The 14575-nt window shown below is 39.8% G+C and overlaps 1 protein-coding gene across 1 annotated transcript; it reads left to right on the plus strand.

Moving 5' to 3' along the window:
* Positions 1 to 1382: 1382 nt before the first annotated feature.
* LOC138957463 (uncharacterized) lies at positions 1383 to 13309 on the plus strand (the record flags this gene model as incomplete). The annotated part of the gene is made up of 6 exons (XM_070328584.1): positions 1383 to 1664; positions 4634 to 4852; positions 10663 to 10965; positions 11392 to 11523; positions 11946 to 12048; positions 13191 to 13309. Coding segments are annotated over exons 1-6 (952 nt in total), but the record flags the coding sequence as incomplete, so codon positions are not given.
* Between the last annotated feature and the right edge of the window lie 1266 nt (positions 13310 to 14575).

Below are 14575 nucleotides of genomic sequence, written 5' to 3' on the forward strand. Positions count from 1 at the left end.
GCAAACTTCTCCGATGCATGCTGTGGCTTCTTCAGATTTTGACCTGCACGCAATTATGTAAACAAAGCGAAATTACGTACAACATCTCAACTCAAAACGTGCGGCTAAAAGTACCAAAGAGTATATCAGTTTGTTCTGCGTTTTGTTGTTAAAAGTGTTCAATATGCAAATAAGTTTGGTTCACCTTTGGTTACTGACTGCTATGTTCTCATTGAAAAAAACACGCACCCTGTTCATCAACAATTTAAACGCTCTGTTGTATTACATTTTATGTGCGTGCTTTAACGTGTAAATAATCAACAATCAAATCCAAAAACAAAGAGACTGCCAACGTTCCAACATTCAGAATCAAAAAACAAGAAAGGTAGGTTGTTGGAACGTTTGTTATTGACAAAACGATACATTCACAAATATATCGACCCAACGGTCTTTTAAGTGCATCGACAAACAATTAATAACATTAACTATTTAATTAATCAATTAGTGGTAGGCTGAAGAAAAAAGATCAGCCAGATAAGTGTTCGTTATTAATTGTTTGTCTGTCCACTTAAAAGACCGTTGGGTCGATATATTTGTAAATGTATTGTTTTGTCAATAACAAACGTTCCAACAACCTACCTTTCTTGTTTTTTTAATCCAAAATCAATAATTAACTGTCGTTCTCATTCTTCATATGACACGTGTTAAGAAGATATTGAACTCCTGCCTCTTATTCACCTAATCTATTTCTTATTTTAGAAAAAAAACTCAAAAACAATCGCACAAAAAGGGATTATGAAGAGAAAACTCGTTAGCAAACAGCAAGCAATGAAAATAATCAAACTTTTCATCTTGTCTGTAATAACCGCATCGAGGGTTACAATAAATACAAAGTGTTTGTACTGGCACCTCGCACATTATAAGTGATAGTGATCAATCGGCAATTTTGCTTGTTGTATAACTGAAGTACACCTAAGCATTATATGCTTGGTGACCTTTCAATTCAATCGATGAACCGCAATGTAAAAGAAAACAGACGCAAATAAACTTGGAATCAAACTGACGATTGCTCTGTTGATCGTCACGGTGAGTAGAGTTTCTAGGGGGGGGAGGGGGAGGGGGGGGGGAGGGGGAGGGGGGGGGGGGGGGAGGAGGGGGGAGGGGGGAGGGGGGTCCTAGGTTCCGGAATCCCCACCCCCACCTCTTACCTGGCAAATGTAGCTTGTGTTTTGCAACTCTCCCGCCAACGTTTGTTGTTGAAGTTCACAGCTTATAAGTTTACTTATACATTCAATTTGGCTTCACCATAATTCCACCAATAAGAGAGAAAGAGAAATACTACTTCCTAGTCAGAGGCTGAATCAATGTTGACATTGTAACTTTTTTTTTAACGCAAACATACATGCAATTGTCAACTGAAACCATATTTTCGGACCTTTTCAGTTTAAATAAAGGAGAGCCGTCTCACCCGGTTTGCTCACACCGCCCAGTATCTCTTACTGCAGCTAGGACTGACGTGATCTTGTGCTTCCTGGTTAAAACTGACACCGTGCGGAGCAAAACGAGAAATAGAATCTACATGTGTTTACACTGAGACAGTTTTGACAACATGTCTTGCCACTGGAATACACGTCGGTTCCTTCTGCTTGGAATTATGGTGGCATTTATCCCTCATCATAGCAAAGGTGAGTACGATGCCTCGTTAGATGACATATTGACTACCTGTTTGACTCTATCTCTGTCTGACTCTCTCTCGCTCTCTCTCTCTCTCTCTCTCTCTCTCTCTCTCTCTCTCTCTCTCTCTCTCTCTCTCTCTCTCTCTCTCTCTCTCTCTCTCTCTCTCTCTCTCTCTCTCTCTTTCTCTTAGCCAGTCTTCACAGAAGAGCAGTTAAGCTTATTATGCTAAAAAATCACACTCCTTCAGAATCTGATTATACAAATTTGCAAGTATTACCATTTCAAAAAAGGTTAATGTATAATAAAGGTGTTATAATGCATAAAGTGATGTCAGGATATGCACCGGAGACATTACGTGATAATTTTATTTTGAACTATAACAGACTAAAAATTATCACACCGACTCCACGTATTGACCTTTTCAAATCAAGCCTTCTTTATTCAGGTGCGGTCCTATGGAACTCACTTCCTATTTTTCTTAAGCATAAAACAAACACAGACAGCTTCAAAAAAAATTATATGTCGCACATAATGCAACTAAACATGTGCTGAATGGTTCAACAATTCATTTAAAATGTATGTGCATGTTAAACTAAATTATAATAATATGCAGATCTAAATTAAGATATGTTAAAAATTGACATATTTATTATTGGAAATTGTACTTAAAATGCAGCATGACAATTTTTTTATTTTTTATTTTATTTTTTAATTTATATCTGTATATATATATAATGTATTATAAGTTTGATGTGATAGTTATTTGATTATATTGTTTTCTGTTCTTGTTGACCCTATATTAGGGCGAGGGCTGGATGTAAAAAAGCAATATTCTTGCTTATCTATTACCCTCGATAATAAAGATTTTGTCTTGTCTTGTCTTGTCTTGTCTCTCTCTCTCTCTCTCTCTCTCTCTCTCTCTCTCTCTCTCTCTCTCTCTCTCTCTCTCTCTCTTTCTATCTCTCTCTCTCTCTCTCTCTCTCTCTCTCTCTCTCTCTCTCTCTCTCTCTCTCTCTCTCTCTCTCTCTCTCTCTCTCTTAATTGGAATTTACTTCCAATGTACTGTAACAAAATGTCAAACCATTTCGTCTTTTAAAAAAACTGTTCGAAAATATCTTTGTCAAAAATAATTCTCTCCCTACACTTGAAAATCATAACTGTTACATCATTTTATTAATCCATAAACCACGTTATTATAGCTAGTGTTTTTGTTAGTTTTACAAATTCTTAGTTAATTAGTTATTCGTTTGGCTGTTTAAAACATGTTATATAAATATATAAATGTAATGTATAATGTCGTGTATGTCTAAAAGGGACAGGTTGGAAGATTAGGCATCGCCTAAAACCTTTATCCCTTTGTTTTAAAATTTTAAATCTGAATCTGAATCTCTGTTTGACTCTCTCTCTCTCTCTCTCTCTCTCTCTCTCTCTCTCTCTCTCTCTCTCTCTCTCTCTCTCTCTCTCTCTTTGCCTCTCTATTGGTCTCTCTCTCTCTCTTTCTCTTTCTCTATCTCTTTCTCTCTCTCTCTCTCTCTCTCTCTCTCTCTCTCTCTCTCTCTCTCTCTCTCTCTCTCTCTCTCTCTCTCTCTCTCTCTCTCTCTCGTGTTCTGTAGTACGCCCGAAAGGGTATCCATACATTCGCTGCAATTATTTAAATCAAACTTAACCTTGAACTCAAAGAAAAGCAGTTAAACTAACCGCTGATACACCGGGCCTGCCATTTCCCTCGTCACATCAAAGCTATTGTAACCTGTTTAGAAAGACGTTTCATGTGGTGAATAAACATAGTAGTCTATACACAGCTTATGTGCGAATCCTGTTTTGTTCTCTACATTTTGTCAAACATACTGTTACCTGGAATTGAAACATTTTATCTGCGTAAACAAGCTAGACTGTATGCAAAACGTACGCTTCCAAAGTGTAACACTCAAAAATGTAATTATTTAATTTTACTTTAGCAGTTTTGCAATTGGACAACAAAAAACGTTCTACGTGTGTCTGTTTCTGTGTTTTTGTTGTTGCTGGTTTGTTAGTTCGTTCGTGTGTTTCTCTTTCCTAGTGTTGGATGAATGAACGTGCACTTAAACGCTCGCGAAATAATGACTCTTGTCCATATTTCCCCTTTAATTGTTTATATATGTATCTGCCTGCCTGCCTGTCTGTCTGTAGGTGTATTTATCTGTTTCTCTGTCTGTCTCTGTCACTCTTGTGTTCATGTATATGTTACAGTAAATTCATCAAACCAGTAAATTTGTAAATTTCCTGAAATTTTCAGTAAATTTGTAAATTTCCTGGGTGTCAAACTCAGTAAATTTGTAAATTTCCTGATTTTTTTCTTAAAATTGGTAAATTTCCTGAATTTTTCAGTAAATTGGTAAATTTACGGAGTGAATTTACAAATTGACTGGTTTGATGAATTTACTGCAACATATACAGGAACATAATTATGTGTATCTCCTATCGTATCTAACGACTTCTACCTTGCAAATCTCAAAAGCGTTTCACTGCGCAGTGCTGATGTTCAGCGCCCAATGAGTACACTTGACCGTTGAACATCATGCACAACTATTTATATTTTTCTCACTCTCTCTCTCTCTCGATTTCTCTCTCCAAGTCTTTCTCCGGGTCTGTCTGTCTTTGTCTCTGTCTGTCTTTGTCTCTGTCCATCTCTATGTCTGTTTTTGTCTCTGTCTGTCTGTCTGTCTGTCTGTCTGTCTGTCTGTCTGCCTTTCTCTCTGTCTGTCTCTGTCTGTCTCTGTCTGTCTCTGTCTCTCTCTCTCGGTATCTCTCCCTCTCTCCCTCTCTCTCTGTCTCTCTCTCTCTATCTCTCTCTCTCTCTCTCTGTCTAATTCTCTCTATCTATCTTTCTCTTTCTCTCTCAAAAAATTTAGCTTGCACGTACGTGCCAGCTGTTGCAATATTAAACAAGGCGTCTTTGATTCCTGTCTGGATAAAAGCTCAATTCCTCTTTTTTCAGGCAATACATGTTCATGGGAAGTTTCAGAGGATTTAAATGCAATTCCTCAGGAAATGCTAAATGGATTCATGCCCCTGAATGCATGCCAAGAGAGATGTGACGAACGGCCAGACTGTGTGGCTGTTACTCATGCTACATCTGTATGCTACATCTTCACCTCTATACCTGAACTGGAAGAATCACCTGGCTGGACATACGCACAAAAAATCTGCACTAACGGTGAGAAAGAATAGGCTCGTAACTTTACATCCTTGGGTTAGTAGCTTGATTTTGTTATGTTCAATGTCTGTAGTTTAGCACTCATTTAGCTCACTCAGTGTCGTCGCAAACGTAACTATTTCTGTAGAGCCAAATGTGTTTATCAAATACTGTCAAAGAAACTCAAGTAGCATGATGAAAATTCCGAGGACGGTTGGCAGAAAAAAAGACATGTACTCAGGTAAAACAAAACCCGTGAGAATGATGAAGCAATACAACAAACGCAGACAAAAATCAAAAACAGTCGCGTGCAACTATAAAACAATATTTAGTCAATCGGTATAGTTTAGTGGCTAGAAGCGCTGACCAACAAGTGTTCAGATATTTTTCTAATTGTCGTTTCTAGATAGTAAAATATGTGCTGAAAACGGCCAGCTATCGCACCATCAAGAAATCGGTTCCCTAGTACCCCTTTAAGGCTCTGGAACCACCCCGGGTGGCAATATCGGGTCGCAACAAAGAGTGTTCCCCATAGCCGGAAAGAGCCTCAACCGTGAAAGATAGAAAGAAAGGTATTGAACAAAAAAGACGCACAACACCAATGTGAACCATTTGTGTTATCATACTTATATTAAAATATTGATGACCATGGAATAAATGGGTTATTTTTAGATTTCTGACAAAAAATCGCGAAAAACATGACAAATTGTTGTTTTTTTAGCCTAAACTATGAAAGATTTAAAGACAAGTATTGAACACAAAAGATCGCAATGGATAATGGCAACAACATTTGCTCTCATTGTTGTACAAAATTGTTGATTGTTTTTTAATACTTTTCCGTTTTTGTGGATTTCACAAAGCATACCAATTAAACGGCAGTCCAGGTAACTCGTCCGAATTTTTGCGGCTAAGAGCCTCAACATTTGAAGATAGAAAGACTATCATTGAACAAAAACTATGGTAAACACTAATGTTAATAACTTTTGATCTCACACTGATATTGAAATATTGATGACCATGCAATTAATGGGCTATTTTCAGATTTGTGGGTACAAAATCGCCCAAAACATGACACATTGTCTTTTTTCTAGCCTAAACTATGAAAGATTTAAAGACAAGTATTGAATATAAAAGATTGAACGGGATAATAGGAACAACATGTGCACTCATTGTTGTACAAAATTGTTGATTGTTCTTGAATATTTTCCGTTTTTGTGGATTTCACAAAGCGTACCGATTAATCGGCAACCCGTGTCAATCATCCAATTATTTCATGCTGCGCCAAAACGATTGAAAATGGATGGAATATTAGTGTTTGAAGACAAAAGGCGCACATTGTCATGTTAAGCATATCTTGTTACACCGTATACACATCAAAATCGTGATAGCTCTTGGTTTGAATGTTACAATGTTTGATTTTTTGCAAGTTACACACATTGATACTGACAAAATGTAATGATATTCCAGGACAATATATCCAGCGCGCTCTTTGGGTCCCCAAAACACTGTACATGGTGAGTCCCATTGTGGTGCCAAAGTAGAAAATAATTATATTCACTTTAGCGATAGTCCGCAGTAGACGACATCAAATGACACAGACTGTAATGATAACTCAAAACTCGTCATCGCTTTCAGCAAACGCGTCAAAGTCCTCATCTTCTTCCTCGTCATCCTCTTCTTCACAACCACCATCTGCCAGAAGATCGATCAGCGACACGGGTAGGATGGGCTTGAGGCACCACACGGGTTCCAGGACACCGTCTGCATTTTTTGTCCATCCCTGCCCCTGGTCGCAGGGTTTGGGCCTCTCCAGAATGCCTTCATGAGCACGCTTGTACAGGGCAACGCGGTGGTTTACTCGCTGAATGTGCGGCATCAGAGCAGATTGGCAGGGAGGCATGCGGGCTAGATCGACCTTACACTTGGACGTGAGTTTCTCGTTGTCTCCCACCATCTTGCGGAGTAGCTTTCCACGAACGACATCAACTGATTTCTCACGACTGTAATTGTACATCAGGCACGTAAACTCTTCCAACTGCTTCACCACCCGAAGTTTGACATCCCAGTCTATGAAAAGACCTTGGAGATGGTGAACCTCCTCGACGATCCAGACTGTCCAAAGGTGGGGAGACATCGCGAACTGGAGAAGACCGAAATCAAGAAAAGCAAGGAGGCTGTTCAGAGAGTCATCACTGCTGTCAAGAACTTCACGAACCCGTTTTCCATCTCAGACAAAGACAGGTTCTACTCCTTGGCGTCTGGTGCCCCTGTCCGCATGGACGTCAAACAGGACTTGCTTCAGGCGGAAGCTAAAGGCATGGTCGCCAAAACTGACTTCATCACCCGCCTTCAAAGTGGAGAGCCAGGAAGCTTCTTTGACACTATAAAGAGGCAGAAACTTAAGACAATGGAGGCTTGCAGCAAGAAGGTCACGCTCACATCCCCACAAGGAAAGGCCCTCCAGTACCAGGTGCAAAGCGACATCGCGTTTCTACTTCTCGTCAAGTCACAGCAACTAGACGAACCATTGGACTTGGACAAAGTCATGATGGGTGGTGCTGTACCTCCATCATGCCGCAGCGCTGGGATACAAGAACGCTGTGGTCAGAACCCCGGACACGGACATCTTTGTCATTCTTCTCTACCACGCTGAAGCCATCAAGTTGACTGTATACCTGGATACGGGATTAGGAAGACATCGGCAACTGATCAACCTCTCTAAGCTTGCAGAGTCCCTGGGGCATGACTACTGTGCCACTCTTCTTGGGTTCTATGTGTACAGCGGAGAGGACTGCACCAGTGCATTCAAAGGAAAGGTGAAGGTGGGGCCCTTAAGAAACTGGAGAAAAATCCCAAGTTTCACACGGCATTCAGGCAGCTTGGTGACGACTGGGATGTCAAACTTCGGATGGTGAAGCAGTTGGAAGAGTTTACGTGCCTGATGTACAATTACAGTCGTGAGAAATCAGTTGATGTCGTTCGTGGAAAGCTACTCCGCAAGATGGTGGGAGACAACGAGAAACTCACGTCCAAGTGTAAGGTCGATCTAGCCCGCATGCCTCCCTGCCAATCTGCTCTGATGCCGCACATTCAGCGAGTAAACCACCGCGTTGCCCTGTACAAGCGTGCTCATGAAGGCATTCTGGAGAGGCCCAAACCCTACGACCAGGGGCAGGGATGGACGAAAAATGCAGACGGTGTCCTGGAACCCGTGTGGTGCCTCAAGCCCATCCTACCTGTGTCGCTGATCGATCTTCTGGCAGATGGTGGTTGTGAAGAAGAGGATGACGAGGAAGACGAGGAAGAAGATGAGGAGGTTGACTTTGACGCGTTTGCTGAAAGTCTGTGTCATTTGATGTCGTCTACTGCGGACTATCGCTAAAGTGAATATAATTATTTTCTACTTTGGCACCACAATGGGACTCACCATGTACAGTGTTTTGGGGACCCAAAGAGCGCGCTGGATATATTGTCCTGGAATATCATTACATTTTGTCAGTATCAATGTGTGTAACTTGCACAAAATCAAACATTGTAACATTCAAACCAAGAGCTATCACGATTTTGATGTGTATACGGTGTAACAAGATATGCTTAACATGACAATGTGCGCCTTTTGTCTTCAAACACTAATATTACATCCATTTTGAATCGTTTTGGCGGATGATTGACACGAGTTGCCGATTAATCGGTACGCTTTGTGAAATCCACAAAAACGGAAAATATTCAAGAACAATCAACAATTTTGTACAACAATGAGTGCACATGTTGTTCCTATTATCCCGTTCAATCTTTTATATTCAATACTTGTCTTTAAATCTTTCATAGTTTAGGCTAGAAAAAAGACAATTTGTCATGTTTTGGGCGATTTTGTACCCACAAATCTGAAAATAGCCCATTAATTGCATGGTCATCAATATTTCAATATCAGTGTGAGATCAAAAGTTATTAACATTAGTGTTTACCATAGTTTTTGTTCAATGATAGTCTTTCTATCTTCAAATGTTGAGGCTCTTAGCCGCAAAAATTCGGACGAGTTACCTGGACTGCCGTTTAATTGGTATGCTTTGTGAAATCCACAAAAACGAAAAGGTATCAAAAAACAATGAACAATTTTGTACAACAATGAGAGCAAATGTTGTTGCCATTATCCATTGCTATCTTTTGTGTTCAATACTTGTCTTTAAATCTTTCATAGTTTAGGCTATAAAAAAGACAATTTGTCATGTTTTTCGCGATTTTTTGTCAGAAATCTAAAAATAACCCATTTATTCCATGGTCATCAATATTTTAATATAAGTATGATAACACAAATGGTTCACATTGGTGTTGTGCGTCTTTTTTGTTCAATACCTTTCTTTCTATCTTTCACGGTTGAGGCTCTTTCCGGCTATGGGGAACACTCTCTGTTGCGACCCGATATTGCCACCCGGGGTGGTTCCAGAGCCTTAAAGAGGTACTAGGGAACCGATTTCTTGATGGTGCGATAGCTGACCGTTTTCAGCACATATTTTACTATCTAGAAACGACAATTAGAAAAATATCTGAACACTTGTTGGTCAGCGCTTCTAGCAACCGTACTAGTAGGTCTGAACTCAAAGATCAACACAAACAAAACAACAAACACCAAGACTACATGTACTGAGGCTTCCGAAGACTGAGACAGGTCCAGATCGTCTGCTCAAAGCATGGGAGCGTAGTGCCTAATTTACCTTTTTGGTAAATGTGCCGTCTCAACTTTCCCTAAAAGCCAGGTATGACGTCACCGCAGATATTTATCGACAAAAGGAAGAGACAAAAAGTCTGATGATATCATCTGGAAGAATGTGTATGTACAAATTCACGAAGATCGGTCCAGTAGTTTTCTCGGAATCGCTCCACACGCAAACACACACATACGTACGTACACCACCATCCTCGTCTCGATTCCCGGTCTGTGTTAACACATTCACTCAAAACTTGACTAAATGTAACAAACTCAAACCCCTTAACAACGGAATAGAATGTCAAAAGCGCTGCGGCCTGAAATACTCGAATCAATGATGATGATGATGATGTGCGAATCTTACGGCATCTTATAAGCGCATTTCGACACTCTAACAACACCCTTCCCAAATACCTATCATCAGTACTGAAAAGCTCTGAAAAAGCTCTTAAAACTACAAAACTACGGATACAATTCCTTTTAGTGTCAAGCTCCTCCTGTTTGAAATGTTCTTCCCGCTGACCTCTGCAGTTGCTCTTCTTGGCTATATCATGCTTCGCCGCATTACCTTATGGCTGCCCTGGCAGACCTGTCATGAACGCCTTGTGCCCAGGGTAGAATGTGTATGCAACAGGTGGATGATGTTGACGATGACGATGACGATGACGATGACGACGATGATGACGATGATGATGATGATGATGATGATGATGATGATGATGATGATGATGATGATGATGATGATGATGATGATGATGACGATGATGATGATGATGATGATGATGACGAGACCAACGACGAGACCAATGATGACGATGGCGATGGCGATGACGACGACGACGATGATGACGACGACGACGACGACGATGATGATGATGACGGTAACGATGATGATGATGATGATGATGGTGATGATGATGACGACGATGACGACGACGATAATGATGATGATGATTATTGATGATGACTGATGATTGATGATGGATGATGATGATGATGATGATGATGATGATGATGATGATGATGATGACGACGATGACGACATTGATGACGATGATGACAATGATGAATATTATATATTCCGTGCTGACTTGGGCGATAGTGCAAGCTATACTTTATTCAACAGAAACATCAACGGGACTCACAACTGGCAACACGGAAAACACTGCTTCAGTAACCACACCAACCACATCAACCACACCAACCACATCAACCACATCAACCCTATCAACTACATCAACCATATCAACTGTTTCCTCGACTGAGACAACTGGTGGAGGAATAACGGCAGGACTAAACAGTACCCCAAACACCACATCAACCACACCAACCCTATCAACTACATCAACCATATCAACTGTTTCCTCGACTGAGACAACTGGTGGAGGAATAACGGCAGGACCAAACAGTACCCCAAACACGACAAAAGGTAAAGAAGATTTAATTATTCAACTTATTGTATCTCTAAGATTTTAGGTAGACCGTGTTGCTGTGTAGTGAAAGAAATATTATGCTGGCGCTGAAGTGGATGCAATGCTCCCCACACAGTTCAAATTCCTTCCACACCCGAGACAGAAAGAGCGCCAACATTATAATGTAAAGCTGTACGAGGAAAACTAAATTCATAATAACTATTACAAAAAAATTATTTCAAGATAGTGTTATCAAAGGAGTGTACATTCAAAACAGTATCTAACGATGGCGATGACGAAAACAGCGACGACGACGAAGACGATTAAAAATGGACATGATGACTACAAAGACTGTGACGATGATGTTCAAGCTGGTGATAGCATAATTATAGCTGTTTAAGAAATATTTAGTGTGTGCTAAGTTTTAGTTTAATCATTTGCAGAATCCCCTGTTAACACCACGAATGTCCCCGACACTTCACAGAAAACAGTCCCCACAACATCAGAAGCTGTCGCTCCTTCACAACCAAATACGTCTCCTGAAACACCTGCCAATAAAACACAGGCAGAACCAGGTAGGTTGCTAAACTATTGATTCGACTGCAGGTCTGTCTGTTTGTTTGCCCGTCTGTTTGTCTCGCGAGCACACCCGCATTTGTACATGTGTGTGTGTGTGTGTGTGTGTGTGTGTGTGTGTGTGTGTGTGTGTGTGTGTGTGTGTGTGTGTGTGTGTGTGTGTGTGTGTGTGTGTGTGTGTGTGTATACATTTCCCGTGTACATGTGTGCGTTTGTGCTTGGTTGCGTGTGTCCGTTCGTCAGTTGAATTTATAGCGCTATGAAGATGACTAATGGTCATGTTTTCATCTCCCCAAATAGAAACCACATCGACCTTAGATATTGTGTATCGTATATTATGTAACCTGTTTCATCGAATTACTTGAAATGGATTCAGGCCTTGGCTGACTCATTGCAAAATGTACTTGTGTTGTTACCTCAGGCGTAAACAACACAGAAGGAACTCCTGTTGCACTCATCGCTGGTGTGACTGCTGTTGTTGTTGTCGTCGTCGTTATTGTTGTCATCGTTGTTATCGTCCTCAGGTAATTTGTTTAACTATATGCATCGGAAGTTACATGTTACAGGACTGGTAGATCTATTTCATATGTTGACGATAAAGTGCTTCTGCTTGACATGCTTTTGATAACACTGGTACTGTTTACTTACTTCTTTAAGTTTCCCTGTACTGGTCTGATAATTTCCTTCAGTATTATTTGCTAGTAAATGTTCAGTATACAATCTAAACAATTCTTTTGAAGATGTGTACTCAATATTGTGTTGTTGAAATTAGATATTTGCCAAATATTCAATAGATCATGCGAATTGAATTGCGTTGACAATTAAATAGTTTGAGATACTGTGTCCACACTACTCGATGGGCATTTTGTGTTGTTCTGTGTCAGCAAAAAAAAAAAAAAAAATAAAAAAAATAAAAAGTCCAGTATGTCTTAAATCTCTAGCTCTAACAAAAGCCGTTGACCCATTTTTATTTTGATATGATATATATTTCAAAAACGGGAGACGGCAGAGCAAATATATCACTTGGGATATCTGCATAATGAATATTTTCAACTCTGTTTTATTTTCAAGAAGCACAGAGACCTCATACATTGTACTTTGTGTGCTAATGTATTCATAAGTAGCCTAAATGTTTCGTGCCATCTACGAATAAACGTTCCATTATATAACTATTCTTGTTTTGAGAATCAAAACACGCACCTTAATCTGCAATTGAAAGAAGAGTATACATAATGACAAAAAGAAGAATAAAACAATAGTAGGGTGTGTGGCCTTGGTACTGGGACAACGCATTTATTTATGTATTGTGCAAAACATTCCTAAGAAACATCCAAACGTAAACGACTCGTGTATTATTTCGAGTAATAAAAGTGTTGTATTCCTAAACAGCACACCAGTATAATTCACTCCAGTCGGAATAAGAGCACCAGAAAGCCGATTTAAGATGACTTGATGAGCAGTTTCAGCCCTTTGCATGCATGGGTGACAAGCAGATGTCTTTCGCGCTGGTCATCCAGTAATACAAACCTTTGTGAAGATGGTCTAAAAGTCTTCAGACCACACACAAGTGTTTCAAGTACAAGCTACAAACTAATCTTGAATCTTAAATATAACTACTATGGTTACTGACGACGTCACTCTGTGATGTCCTTGTCCAAATATACAGACGAAAGCGCCGGAAAGGTTCGGCAAGTCCTGCTGACAACACTGAGGAGGATCTCACTTCATCAACTGGTAACTTCACGTTGGCTTTTGCTCCTACGCTGAGTGACACGAATGAAACAGGTAATTTATCGCTGATAAGTGTTTATCACAGAAACATGTTTGTAAAGGTATATATGCACGCTCACACGCACGCTTACACACACACACACACACACACACACACACACACACACACACACACACACACATACACACATATATACACGCACACACACACTCCCCCCCACACACACACACACATACTCAAACACACACACACACACACACACACACACACACACACACACACACACACACACACACACACATAGATGCAATTAAAGGCCTGCACCGATGAATGCGCTAGAATAATAATAAACAAGTCGCGTAAGGCGAAAATACAACATTTAGTCAAGTAGCTGTCGAACTCACAGAATGAAACTGAACGCAATGCAATTTTTCAGCAAGACCGTATACTCGTAGCATCGTCAGTCCACCGCTCATGGCAAAGGCAGTGAAATTGACAAGAAGAGCGGGATAAAAATTGCGCTGAGAAGGATAGCACGCTTTTCTGTACCTCTCTTCGTTTTAACTTTCTGAGCGTGTTTTTAATCCAAACATATCATATCTATATGTTTTTGGAATCAAGAGCCGACAAGGAATAAGATGAAAGTGTTTTTAAATTGATTTGGACAATTTAATTTTGATCATAATTTTTATATTTTTAATTTTGAGAGATTGTTTTTAATCCAAATATAACATATTTATATGTTTTTGGAATCAGAAAATGATGGAGAATAAGATGAACATAAATGTTAGTCGTTTTATAAAATTTTTTTTTTTTTACAATTTTCAGATTTGTAATGACCAAAGTCATTAATTAATTTTTAAGCCACCAAGCTGAAATGCAATACCGAAGTCCAAGCTTCGTCGAAGATTTCTTGACCAAAATTTCAACCAATTTGGTTGAAAAATGAGAGCGTGACAGTGCCGCCTCAACTTTCACGAAAAGCCGGATATGACGTCATCAAAGGTATTTATCGAAAAAAAAGAAAAAAATGTCTGGAGATATCATTCCCAGGAACTCTCATGTAAAATTTCATAAAGGTTGGTCCAGTAGTTTAGTCTGAATCGCTCTACACACACACAGACAGACAGACAGACACACATACACCACGACCCTCGTCTCGATTCCCCCCCCTCTACGTTAAACCCTTCAGTCAAAACTTGACTAAATGTAAAAATACAAAACAAATACAACTAACTTTCAGTAGGTTTAGCGCCAGTGACAATGATTATCCACACGAACTCAGAACACGGTCATATCATAATAAGGTTGATAGAACC

This window comes from Littorina saxatilis, unplaced genomic scaffold, assembly GCF_037325665.1.
Source record: "Littorina saxatilis isolate snail1 unplaced genomic scaffold, US_GU_Lsax_2.0 scaffold_587, whole genome shotgun sequence".
In the NCBI taxonomy this organism is placed as follows: domain Eukaryota; kingdom Metazoa; phylum Mollusca; class Gastropoda; order Littorinimorpha; family Littorinidae; genus Littorina; species Littorina saxatilis.